Source organism: Tursiops truncatus, chromosome 10 (assembly GCF_011762595.2).
Source record: "Tursiops truncatus isolate mTurTru1 chromosome 10, mTurTru1.mat.Y, whole genome shotgun sequence".
Taxonomy (NCBI): domain Eukaryota; kingdom Metazoa; phylum Chordata; class Mammalia; order Artiodactyla; family Delphinidae; genus Tursiops; species Tursiops truncatus.
In genome coordinates this window covers 62,934,616-62,947,546 of record NC_047043.1, presented here as the reverse complement: position 1 = coordinate 62,947,546, position 12,931 = coordinate 62,934,616, and the positions used below count along the sequence as shown (strand labels likewise).

General features: G+C 39.6%; 1 protein-coding gene across 4 annotated transcripts in view; it reads left to right on the top strand.

Annotated features, from left to right (window-relative positions):
* Nucleotides 1-12,931, top strand: part of SMARCC1 (SWI/SNF related BAF chromatin remodeling complex subunit C1) — a 181,464-nt gene that overhangs the window by 51,093 nt on the left and 117,440 nt on the right. For all 4 annotated transcript variants that reach the window (XM_073811103.1, XM_073811102.1, XM_019946825.2 and 1 more), the window contains one exon: nt 2,488-2,563. In XM_073811103.1, the coding sequence (XP_073667204.1) occupies nt 2,488-2,563 (76 nt within the window). The remainder of the gene's footprint in view (nt 1-2,487; nt 2,564-12,931) is intronic.

The following is a 12,931-nucleotide window of genomic DNA, read 5'->3' as shown; positions in this document are numbered from 1 at the left end:
AAAATTAACAGAATTCCTTAATGTCAAATATCAAGTCATTGTTGTCATATGATATATTTGATTGATTGATAAGATTGGTATTTGTTGGAATTAGAATTTAAACACATCTTGTGATTAGTTGATATGTTTCTTAAGTATTTTTCAGTTTATAGGTTCTCCCTGTGGGGAAGCCCACCCCGCCTTACAGTGTATTACTTAAGAAACCAGGTTGTTTGTCCTGCAGAGTTTACCACAGTGTGGAATTTTTTATGGCATCACTGTGGTGTATTTGAACATGTTTCTCCATTCTCTGGAGTTGATCAGAATCTATTTCAGTTTAGGGAAGGAACAAGACTTGCATAGGTGTGTGTTCTTCATCAGGAGACATACAATGTCTGGTTATGTGTTGTTTTGAAGTTAATCTATTTGAGTGACTTTATTTTACTTATAAATATATTTTTTGAGGAAGAAATATGTCTTTAGATATCTTCAAATTTTTAAGAATATATTCACAGTTTTCATACAAGTTGAGTTAATTAGAACCAAATCAAGTCAGCTTGCTTATCAACCTTTTTTGAACCATAATTGACCACTTTACATGAACTAACATTTTTTTTTAATTAGTAATATTTAAGTAAATACTTTCTAGAGAACATTTCTTATTTCGAGGCTTTAGGTATTCATGGCACTATTAAAACAAACTTTTCAGTATCATAGGAACTATTACAGGAACTCAGCTTGCCTTTGAAACACTTCGGTGGAAACTCAAATTTATGACAAACTACATAAAGTATAGGATTGAGATGAATTTTATAGTAACACGTTATAAGACATGTTAGCTTGTTTGCTAGCCTTTTGTTTATGTATCAAATAAACTATAATGGCTGGCTCATGTGCTGCCTTCTCAAGGGGCCTTGTTAGTTCACTTTCTTAACTATAGTTTGTGCCCTCACTTCTTATTGTAACATTTTCTTGTCAAGACTTAAAGAATATAAGGTTTTTAATTTTTTTTACTCACCATTGCAGTCTTTACCTGGAATAGTTAATTAATTGGCAAAGGAACTTTTTTTCTCCAACTCATGTTTAAATGTTCCTAGAAAACTTACCAGAGTGCTGTTAATAGGTCTGTTGAGCTGTACTTGTTCCAAATGCTTTTCAGCTGACTTCTGAGAAGTGGCTAAAGGAAGCCAATGCTTGTTACTATACTTATATTTCATTTAGATATCACTTAGCTTTATAATAATTTATTGGCCAGTATAGGAGCATTGATAAAATTTTAATTTGGTAGGTAATTTTATGCTTATTTCAAAATTGTGGAGTAGGGGGAGTGATTTATATCAGTGAGCTGGATTTCACTGATAAGAGAACCATTGAGCAAAGACATGTGAAGATAGGAGGGAGTGAGCTAGATGGATATCTGGGTAATGAGGAGCATATGTAAAGGGCATGATGTGGCCACCATCTGATAGTCAAAGCGTACCACTAAAGCCCAGGTGGGTCGAATAAAACATGAGTGAGGGGAGAGTACTAGGAGATGAGGTCATAGGACCAGATAATGAAGCCTTGGCAAACCACTGTACGGATTTTGACTTTTAACTCTGAGTTCGGTGGGAGCTGGAAGGTTTTGAACAGTTGGACTTAGTTTTTTAAAGGATTGCTCTGGTTGCTATGTGAAAAATGGACTCCCAGGGCCTTTGGGTCAACATGGAAGTTATATAGATCCTAAACATATTTTGAAGGTGAAAGTGGTAGAAGTTGTTGATAGTTTGATTATAGGATGTAATTCAGAGTGAAGTCAAGGATATCTTGCAAGTATTTTGGCCAGAACAACTGGAAAAGTGGAATTGGCATTTCCTGAGAGGAGGATGATTGGCTAGATCATATTGTTTGAGTTGGGATGGCATTATATGTTGAATTTTGAGTGTATCAATATTGGGTTTGAAAGCTTTATTAGACATGTAATGAGAGATGTGGAATTGGCAGTTGAATTTATGAGTGCAGAATTCAGAGAATAGGGCAGGTATGAGATTTCAAGTCATCAGTATATGTTTGAAGGCATAGAACTGCATGAGATGATCATCAAGAGGATGAATAGGTCAGAGGATTGTTCCAAAAACTGAAACTTGGGGCCTTCCAGTGTTGAAGAGGTTTGGTAGGAGAGGAGAAACTGGCAGTGGAGACTGAAGAGAGAGGCTTGTGACTAGAAGGAATGCCAGATGATAGTACTGTCTTAGAGGACAAATAAGGGAAATGCTTTGAGGAGTGATCAACATGTTGAAATTCTGTGGACTGAGGCTTTTAAACTTTGGGTTTTACGACGTGAAGGTTACTGTAGACCTCTGCAGAAGAGATTTCTTGTCAGAGTGTTAGAGACAAAAGTATGTGATAATTTGTTATTACTGGATCCTAATAGCATTTTTAAAATGTATTTTAACCTCTTGATCAAAGTTTTTTCCGTGAATGAATTTGGGTTCTAATTTGTTTTTCCTTTTTTCATTTTCTTTACAGCTATGATACTTGGGTCCATAGTAATGATGTTGATGTGGAAATTGAAGATCCACCAATTCCAGAAAAGCCATGGAAGGTGAAAGATGCTTTTTAAAACAAAATTTATTCTTACATAACTTAATAGCCCTTCTTAGCTGTTCTCAACAGCAATGTTTTAAAGAGATACAGAACGATGATTCTTCCTTTCTTGTCATACTATTAAGAGATACCTATGGTCGAAGACCTCATTATCCAGGTCTTAGATCAGATATCTGCAGTGATGTTTGAGGAGACCCCAAAGGAAAGTTAGATTGTGGTTTGAGAAAGTTGAGAGTGTTAGGAGTGGAGTTGAACATCGTTGATGATGTCATTTAGGAAGGCTGGAAGCAGTGCCTTCGTGGCTTTTATTATGATACAGACTTCTCTTACGAATCATTTCTATTATAATGGTTTCAACTTTTAACGTGGAAATAATTTTGAAGGTGCAGGAATAATACAAAACAAAGTACTGTTTTATACTCTTATTCCAGATTCCCGTTGTTATTATCTTTAAAAAATATTTATATATTCATGTTTATTTGGTTGCACCAGGTCTTAGTTGTGGCTCGTGGGCTCCTTAGTTGCAGCACTCGGGGTCCTTAGTTGCAGCAGGTGGGCTCCTCAGTTGTGGCCTGTGGGCTCCTTAGTTGAGGCATGTGAGCTTCTTAGTTGTGGAATGCAAACTCTTAGTTAGCAGCATGTGTGTGGGATCTAGTTCCCTGACCAGGCATTGAAACTGGGCCCCCTGCATTGGGAGTGCAGAGTCTTAACCACTGTACCACCAGAGAAGTCCCCCCTGTTGTTAATTATTTAAATAATTTATTACCTGATACAGGGCCCATATTACATCTTCACCAGTTGTCCCACTGATATAATAAGCTTTATACTTAGTTTTTCCCCTGATCCAGGATCCAGTTCAGGATCACACACTGCATTTAGTTGTCACATTTCTTTAGTCTACTTTAATCTGGAACTTTCAGCCCTTCTTTTTTCTTCTATGACACTGGCATTTTAGAAGTATATAGGTCAGTTGTTGTTTTAGAATGTCCCTGAATTTTAGTTCATGTATTTCCTTATATTCAGGCTATGTATTTTTGGCTGCAGTACTCCATAACTAATATTGTGTCCTTCTCAGTGCATCATATTGGCAGCCTCATATTATCCATTTTTCCCATTATGGCTCATACTTTGATAATTTGTGAAGGTACTGTCTGCCTGGTTTTCCCACTGTAACATTACCATTTTTCTCATTGACATTTAAAATATTTTATAGGGAAATACTTTGAGACTACACAAATATACTTTTCTTCATTGAATTTGTGTCTGAAAGTTTGCTCATCCATTAATAATTTCTGTGACTGAATTAAGTTATTACTGGTGCTTTTCTAATTCTATCCATTCCATCTGTGCTTGCAGTTGGCATTTTGCAGCAGGGACAAGCTTTCCCTTCTCCCTTTATGTGTGTCTGTGGTCTATGCATTCACACAGCAGTGACATTACTACCATTCTTCATTTTGATGAATTATCTAAATTTGGCCAGTGGGAACGACTTTAAGCTGCCTCCTGTGACCTTTTGGCATTATTTGATGCATTTTTGCATATCTCCTACTTTCTGACACAAAAAGATGTTCCAAACTCCTTTTTTTTTTTTTAATTAATTTATTTAATTTTTGTTTATATTTGGCTGCGTTGGGTCTTCGTTGCTGCGCGCGGGCTTTGTCTAGTTGCGGTGAGCGGGGGCTACTTTTTGTTGCAGTGTGTGGGCTTCTCCTCGGGCTCCAGGTGCACGGGCTTCAGCAGTTGTGGTTCGCGGGCTCTAGAGCGCAGGCTCAGTAGTTGTGTTGCACAGGCTTAGTTGCTCCACGGCATGTGGGATCTTCCCAGACCACGGCTTGAGCCCGTGTCCCCTGCATTAGTAGGCAGATTCTTAACCACTGCGCCACCAGGGAAGCCCCCCAAACTCCTTTGTAATTTTCCCATCCCAGTCCCGGAATCAGTATTTTTACAGGGAGCGCTGCTCCTTTCCATGGGTGATTTTACATGATCTTTATTGACTTCTGTATCATGTAAGGAGCACTTAAATTGGATCAAAATGTTAGATTTTAGACCTGGTTCAACCTATTTCTAATTTGTGTGACTTTCAGAAAGACAGCCTTTGAGCTTTAGATTCCATATGAGGAAAATGGGATTAACCAAAATTAGTCTTTTTTTTTTTAAACACTTTATTTGGAAATAACTTCAAACTTACAGAAAAGTTGCAAGAAAAAGAATAGTACATGGCATACCTATATACCCTTTATCTAGATTTGCCTGTTACCATTTCACTCCCATTTTGATTTATCATTTATAGTCTATATCTGTTTATAAATATGTTTTTTCTGAATCATTTGAGATAAAGATGCATATATAATGGGCCTTTACTCCAATAAGTGTGTGTTTACTAGGATAAGAAATTCTCATACATAAGCACAGTAATCAAGTTCATTAAATTTAACATTGACACAATATTTTAGTCTACTAAAGTCCATATTCCAGTGTTGCCACTTGACCCAGTAATTTTTAATTTTTATTGGAGTATTGTTGATTTACAATGTTGTGTTAGTTTCTGCTGTACAGCAAAGTGAATCAGTTATACATAGACATATATCTACTCTTTTTAGACTCTGTTCCCATATAGGCCATTACGGAGTATTGAGTAAAGTTCCCTGTGCTATACAGTAGGTTCTTATTAGTTTTCTGTTTTATATATAGTAGTGTGTATATGTCAATAGCAATCTCCCAATTTATCCCCTCACTTTCCCCTTGGTAACCATAAGTTTGTTTTCTGTATCTGTGACTCTATTTCTGAATAGGTTCATTTGTACCATTTTTTTAGATTCCACATATAAGTGATATCATATGATATGTTTGTCTTTCTCACTGACTTACTTCACTCAGTATGAAAATCTCTAGATCCATCCATGTTGCTGCGAATGGCATTATTTCATTCTTTTTTATGGCTGAGTAGTATTCCATTGTATGTATATACCACATCTTCTTTATCCATTTCTCCGTCAATGAACATTTCATTGCTTCCATGTCCTGGCTGTTGTGAATAGTGCTGCAATGAATATTGGGGTACATACATCTTTTCGAATTATGGTTTTCTCTGGATATATGCCCAGGAGTGGGATTGCTAGATCATATGGTAGTTCTATTTCTGGTTTTTTAAGGAACCTCCATACTGTTCTGTACTGTGGCTGTACCAATTTACATTCCTACCCACCGTGTAGGAGGGTTCCCTTTTCTCCACATCCTCTCCAGCATTTATTGTTTGTAGTTTTTTTTTTTTTTTTTTTTTTTCAGTATGTGGGCCTCCCACTGCTGTGGCCTCTCCCGTTGTGGAGCACAGGCTCCGGACGCCCAGGCCCAGTGGCCAAGGCTCACGGGCCCAGCCGCTCTGCGGCATGTGGGATCTTCCCTGACCGGGGCACAAACCCGTGTCCCCTGCATCGGCAGGCGGACTCTCAACCACTGCGCCACCAGGGAAGCCCGTGATCTTTTTTTTTTTAAAAAAAAATATATTTATTTATTTGGCTGTGCCAGGCCTTAGTTGCAGCACGTGGGATCTTCGTTGTGTCATGTGGGACCTTTAGTTGTGGCATGTGAACTCTTAGTTGCGGCATGTGGTATTTAGTTCCCAGACCAGGGATCGAACCCAGGCCCTGTACATTGGGAGCATGGAGTCTTAACCACTGGACCACCAGGGAAGTCCCTCCTCACTGGTGATCTTAATCACCCAGTTAAGGTGTTCTGTGATGGCTCCACTGTATGGTTACTTTTCCCCTCCATTTGCAACTTATAAACAATTTGTGAAAGATTCTTTAGACCATGGAGATATCCTCCTTCTCATCAAAATCCTCTCTCTGTCACCCAGGTTTAGCATCCACTTAGAATTCTTGCCTGAACCAGTCTTTTCTTTGATGATTACACAGCAATACTTTTCCACTCCAGCCCTTCCCTCCACATTTACCAGTTGGCTTTCAGAGTTCTGTAAGCAAGAGCCCTTCCTTTTCCCTCTTTTACTTATTTATTTGTCTGTTGTCAGTGTGAATTCATGGAATTGTAATTTTTCAGTGCTCAATAATTCATTACTTCAGTATTTTGTGCTGAAGTTGTTTCATATTTGGCCACTGGGAGCCCCTTCAGGCTGGCTTGTCATCCTTGTTGGTTTTTTTTTTTAAGATTTTTTTGATGTGGACCATTTTTAAAGTCTTTATTGAATTTGTTACAGTATTGCTTCTGTTTTATGTTTTGGTTTTTTTGGCCATGAGGCATGTGGGATCTTAGCTCCCCGACCAGGGATTGAACCCGCACCCCCTACATTGTAAGGCGAAGTTTTAACCGCTTGACCACCAGGGAAGTCCTTGGCTTGTGATCCTTGTGACAAGCACTTGTCATTTTTGAGCACCTCCTTTAGGGCATAGTAGGATGTTCCAGGTTCATTTAGTACCTTCCATTCCTCATGCCTAGAATCAGGTGTTTCTCTGAGGCGCTCTCATTTCTTTCAGTAGGAGAAGGTATTAGAGACCAAGATCTGGGTACAGGTATGCTCAGTGCTACTGAAGTATCTTTGCTTCTAGGTCCTTTCTATTCAGAGCTATTATGTATCTGTAAATTCAAATGCAGACAGTAGTTGAGTACACATATGCGTGCATATACACATAATATATATATTTTAGAAATAATGAGGCCATAATGATACCTCCAGTTCTAATCTGTCCCCACAGTGTTCCTTTTTGCCCTCCTCTACTCCATATTTATATGTCTCTTCTTCTGAGAGTAAGAATCTTGGCTCCCAGCATCAACACGTTTATGAATACGTTCAAATTAGTTTCAGAATTGCTTTGCCCCTGCCACTACCATAAACAAAAGTACTAAAAGAGTTCAAGATATGTTTGTGGTTCTCCTGCTCCCCTAGCCCTGACCAAGACTGAGGGTGTATTATATATTGGCAAATAGTGTGTTCGTGAGTTACCTGGATGAACGTTTTTTCCCCTCCCTTCAGTGTGGTTTTTACTTATTTGAAGTATTGTTAAAGGTTTATTTCTTTCAGTTTGTTTTCAGTTTTGGTGTTTCCTCTCCCTCTTCCCATCCAAGCTGATTTAATTTTATATATATTTATTTTTTAAGATTTATTTATTATTTATTTGCCTGAGTCAGGTCTTAGTTGCCACACGCAGGGTCACCATTGCGGAGCGCAGGCTCTTCGTTGTGTGCGGGCTTCTCTCTAGTGGCGTGCGGGTTTTCTCTTCTCTAGTTGTGGCACACAGGCACGTGGGCCCTGTAGTTGTGGCGTGTGGGTTCCAGAGCGCATGGACTCTGTAATTTGTGGCACGCGGGCTCTAGTTGAGGTGCAGGAGCTCAGTAGTTGTGGCATACGGGCTTAGTTGCCCCGCGACATGTGGGATCTTAGTTTCCTGACCAGTGATCAAACCCGCGTCACCTGCATTGTAAGTCAGATTCTTTACCACTGGACCACCAGGGATCTCCCCAGTTTTATATTTTGAATATGTAGAATTCTAATGTGCTTTCAAAAAATGTATGCTTCCAAAAAATGTATACTTCCTCATGAGTTCATTCTATTCCCATCTCCCCATTCCTTGTAGAATAAACTTACTGTTTTCTGGCTTATCCTTCCTGTGTTTCTTTTTGCCAAAACATGTAGGTGTTTGCATATTTTTTTATTTCCCTCTTTTATACTTTGCCTTTTCTGCTTAATCTTTCCTGGAAACTCTTGGTGGTCATACCTTCACAGTGCTCCATTATACTTGGAAATGTGAATAGTTGCCATTACTTTAGAATTACAGACAAAGCTGCGATAAATAACCTTGTGCCGTATGTATTGCCTTATTTCTTTAAGGTGGATGCTCAAGGTAAATTTCTAAAATTAGAGTTGCTGTGTTGAGGAGTAAATTAAAATACATAGTTTTGTTAGATTCATGCCTCTACCATGGGAGTCTGCACGGTTTTGAATTCTTGTAAACAGTGAAGCCAGAGTGCCTCTTCCCTCATGGCCTCACCAAGAGAGTGGCGTCAAGCGTTTGAATTTTTGCAAATCCTGATATGTGAGAAATGGTATCCATGTTAATTTTAATTTGGTATCTCTTTTTGTGAGTGAAGTGAAGTTGAACATCTTTTTATATTTTCAAGGGTCTTTTTTAATGGTTTTTTTTTTTTTTTTGCGGTACGCGGGCCTCTCACTGTTGTGGCCTCTCCCGTTGCGGAGCACAGGCTCCGGACGCGCAGGCTCAGCGGCCATGGCTCACGGGCCCAGCCGCTCTGCGGCATGTGGGATCTTCCCGGACCGGGGCACGAACCCGTGTCCCCTGCATCGGCAGGCGGACTCTCAACCACTGCGCCACTAGGGAAGCCCTTTAATGGTTTTTTTAAAAAATTTTTTTCTCATTTTTCAGTTAGTTTTTTCTGTTGTCTCCTAGAGTAATAAAAGTTATTTAAATGTTTAGAGTATATTGCAAATATTTAGTTGTATTTTTTACTTTAGTTATGGTGGGGTTTTTTTGGTAGTTTTGAATTGAAGTATAGTTGATTTACAGTGTTGTGCCAATCTCTACTGTACAGCAAAGGGACCCAGTTATACACGTAGAGACATTGTTTTCTTTTTTTTTAAAATTAATTAATTTTTTTTGGCTATGTTGGGTTTCCATTGCTGCATGCGGGCTTTCTCTAGTTGAAGCGAGCAGGGGCTACTCTTCGTTGCGGTGCGCGGGCTTCTTATTGAGATGGCTTCTCTTGTTGCAGAGCATGGGCTCTAGGCACACAGCCTCAGTATTTGTGGCTTGCGGGCTCAGTAGTTGTGGCACGCGGGCTCAGTAGTTGTGGCGCACGGGCTTAGTTGCTCCGCGGCATGTGGGATCTTCCCAGACCAGGCCTCGAACCCGTGTCCCCTGCATTGGCAGGTGGGTTCTTAACCGCCATGCCACCGGGGAAGTCCGGAAAATGTTAACTTTTAAAATCCGGCCTTTCTTTGTTAGAAATAAACTTTTTACTTGACGTGTAGACTACAGAAAAATTTTTAACCATTCTTTTTGTGTCTCCATGTATGGGTTACAAATAAGTGCTGAATCCTCATTTAGAGTGCCAGTGCAACAATTGTTCCCTTGTGTGATGTTTCTGTGATTTTCACACACACTCTCCCCCTGATTCCTGGGTATAGTTTATTGGAATGACAAATTCTTATAAGGAATGAGGAAACTGGTAGCATTTCTTTGTCTTGTTTTTAGGAAAATAGAATGACTTTTTTAAAAAAATTATTTGTTTATTTATTTGGCTGCCTTGGGTCTTTGTTGCTGCGTGCGGGCTTTCTCTAGTTGAGGCAAGCGGAGGCCACTCTTCGTTGCAGGTGCATGCTTCTCATTGCAGTGGCTTCTCTTGTTGCGGAGCACGGGCTCCAGGCGAGCAGGCTTCAGTAGTTGTGGCACATGGGCTCAGTAGTTGTGGCTCGTGGGCTCTAGGGCACAGGCTCAGTAGTTGTGGTGCACGGGCTTAGCTGCTCCGCGGCATGTGGGATCTTCCCAGGCCAGGGCTAGAACCCATGTCCCCTGCATTGGCAGGCGGATTCTTAACCATGTGTCACCAGGGAAGTCCCTAGAATGACTTTTAAAGGAAAATACATTAGCTAAAGAATGCCCACCCTGCAATAAAAGCAATTACAAATACTTTAAATCAGTGGTTTTCAAACTTTGTTGATCATGTATGTCCAAGAAAGCAAAATTAGGAACTATTTACTTTTAAAAACAATATATTTATCTTATTTTTGGCTGTGTCGGGTCTTAGTTGTGGCATGTGACATCTGTATTGCAACATGTGGGATCTTTTGTTGCGACATGTGGGCTTCTCTCTAGTTGTGGCTCGCAAGCTCCAGAGAGCATGGGTTCTGTAGTTGCAGCCTGCTGGCTATCTAGTTGTGGCTCACGTGCTCAGTAGTTGCAGTGCATGGGGTTAGTTGCCCCGCAGCATGTAGGATCTTAGTTCCCTGACCAGGGATTGAACCCACGTTCCCTGCATTGGAAGGTGGATTTTTAACCACTGGACCACCAGGGAAGTCCCCTACTTCCTTTTATGTTTAGTTAACATATAAAATTATTCACTAGATATTTAAATAGTTACTGAGTATGTGGAATCTTTCATGTTTGTTTATTTTTTTGCTTTTATGTTTGTATTTACAAACTAAATTTAAAAAAATTTTTTTTAACTTTTTAGTTTATATTGGAATATAGCCGATTAACAATGTTGTGATAGTTTCAGGTGCACAGCAAAGAGACTTAACCATACATATATACATGTATCCATTCTCCCCCAGACTCCCCTCCCATCCAGGCTGCCACATAATATTGAGCAGAGTTCCCTGTGCTATACAGTAGGTCCTTGTTGGTTATCTTTTTAAAATTAATTTATTATATTTAAATACTTTTTCTTAATGTATCCTATGAAATCTAAATTGCAATTTGTGCTCACTGTTATCCATTTTAAGAATAAATGGATATGCTTTTCGTTAAAAGTCAAGTGTGTTATATACTTTATTTTTCTTCTTGAACTTGCATTTTTATTTTACCTTCAAGAGAATATAATCCTAGTATAATACTTTTTAATGCTTGAAGATCTTATCCCTGAAACCTAGAGAAAAGGAGCTAACTAAGCATGTCTTTAGTCAGAAAATTTGAACTGGGATTTTAGTTTCTCTATTATTGTATAAAACAATGCTTATGTATTGTTTTGTTGTTCTAGAGGAAATGTGATTGCTATGAGAAAGTTAGCACTTAATTTAAAATGTTAAATTGTGGATATTAACATTTATTAAATATGAATAATAAAAACAGATCACAGTTTTAAAAAACACCTGTGTACTTGCCACTCTCAAAAAAGAACATTACCATTACCATTGAAGCATTCCATGTTCATCCTTTGGCCTGCCCACTCAGAGCTAACCGTTATTCTGAATGTTTGGCTTGTCTTTTTTATGCAGTTTTACCACACACGCACACACACACACAAAACTACACAAATCCTGTTTTAGTTTTTACATTTAAAAAGCTTTAATATCAGTGTAATCATATTGTATTTTTTCGTGACTTGCCTTTTTGTTCAGCATCATTCATCTATAGTATATAGCAGTACAAGTAATCTCGTGTATGCATATGTCACAATATATCCATTGTAATGTGGGTGGGTGTGGTAGTTTCTACTTTAATGTACTATGAAAAATGCTACTATGAATTTTCCTGAACATACATCTTTTGTGTTTGTTCATAATGGAATTACTGGATCTTAGGGAATGCAAACATTCACTTTTTCTAAACAATGCCATATTGTTTCCAGATGGTTGTAAAAATTTATTTTGCTAAGGGTGTATAAGTTTTCTGGATGCTCTGTATCATGGACAGTGCTTGGTATATTCTTTTTTTTTTTTCCAATTTATTTTATTTATTTATTTTTGGCTGTGTTCGGTCTTCGTTGCTGTGTGCGGGCTTTCTCTAGTTGCAGCGAGCGGGGGCTACTCTTCATTGCAGTGCACAGGCTTCTCATTGTGGTGGCTTCTCTCGTTGTGGAGCATGGGCTCTAGGCGTGCGGGCTTCAGTAGTTGCGGCACACAGGCTCAGTAGTTGTGGCTCATGAGCTCTAGAGCACAGGCTCAGTAGTTGTGGTGCACGGGCTTAGTTGCTCCACAACATGTGGGATCTTCCCAGACCAGGGATCGAACCTGTGTCCCCTGCACTGGCGGGTGGATTCTCAACCACTGCGCCACCAGGGAAGGCCTGCTTGGTGTATTCTGACTTAGTGATATTTACTTATCTACTGGATGTGAAGTGGTGTTTCTTTAGGGTTTTAACTTGTATTTCTCTTATTACCAAATAGCTTTGCCATCTTTTCATGAATTCTTTGACCTTTGGTGTTTCTTCCTCTATGAAGTGCTCGTTTCCACCTTTTGCTTTTTTTTTTCCATTGCGTTGTCTTTTTCTTTGTGGGTGTTCTTTAGATATTCTGCATACTAACAGGCGTGGTTACATCATCAGTTACCTGTGTTAAAAATAGGTTTTCTGGGCTTCCCTGGTGGTGCAGTGGTTAAGAATCCGCCTGCCAGTGGAGGGGACACAGGTTCGAGCCCTGGTCTGGGAAGATCCGACATACTGCGGAGCAGCTAACCCCGTGTGCCACAACTACTGAGCCTGCTCTCTAGAGCCTGCCAGCGACAACTACTGAGCCCACGTGCCACAACTACTGAAGCTCACGTGCCTAGAGCCCGTGCTCCGCAACAACAGAAGCCACTGTAATGAGAAACCAGCACACCGCAACTAAGAGTAGCCCCCGCTTGTCGCTACTAGAGAAAGCCCCCATGTGCAGCAACGAAGACCCAACGCAGCCAAAA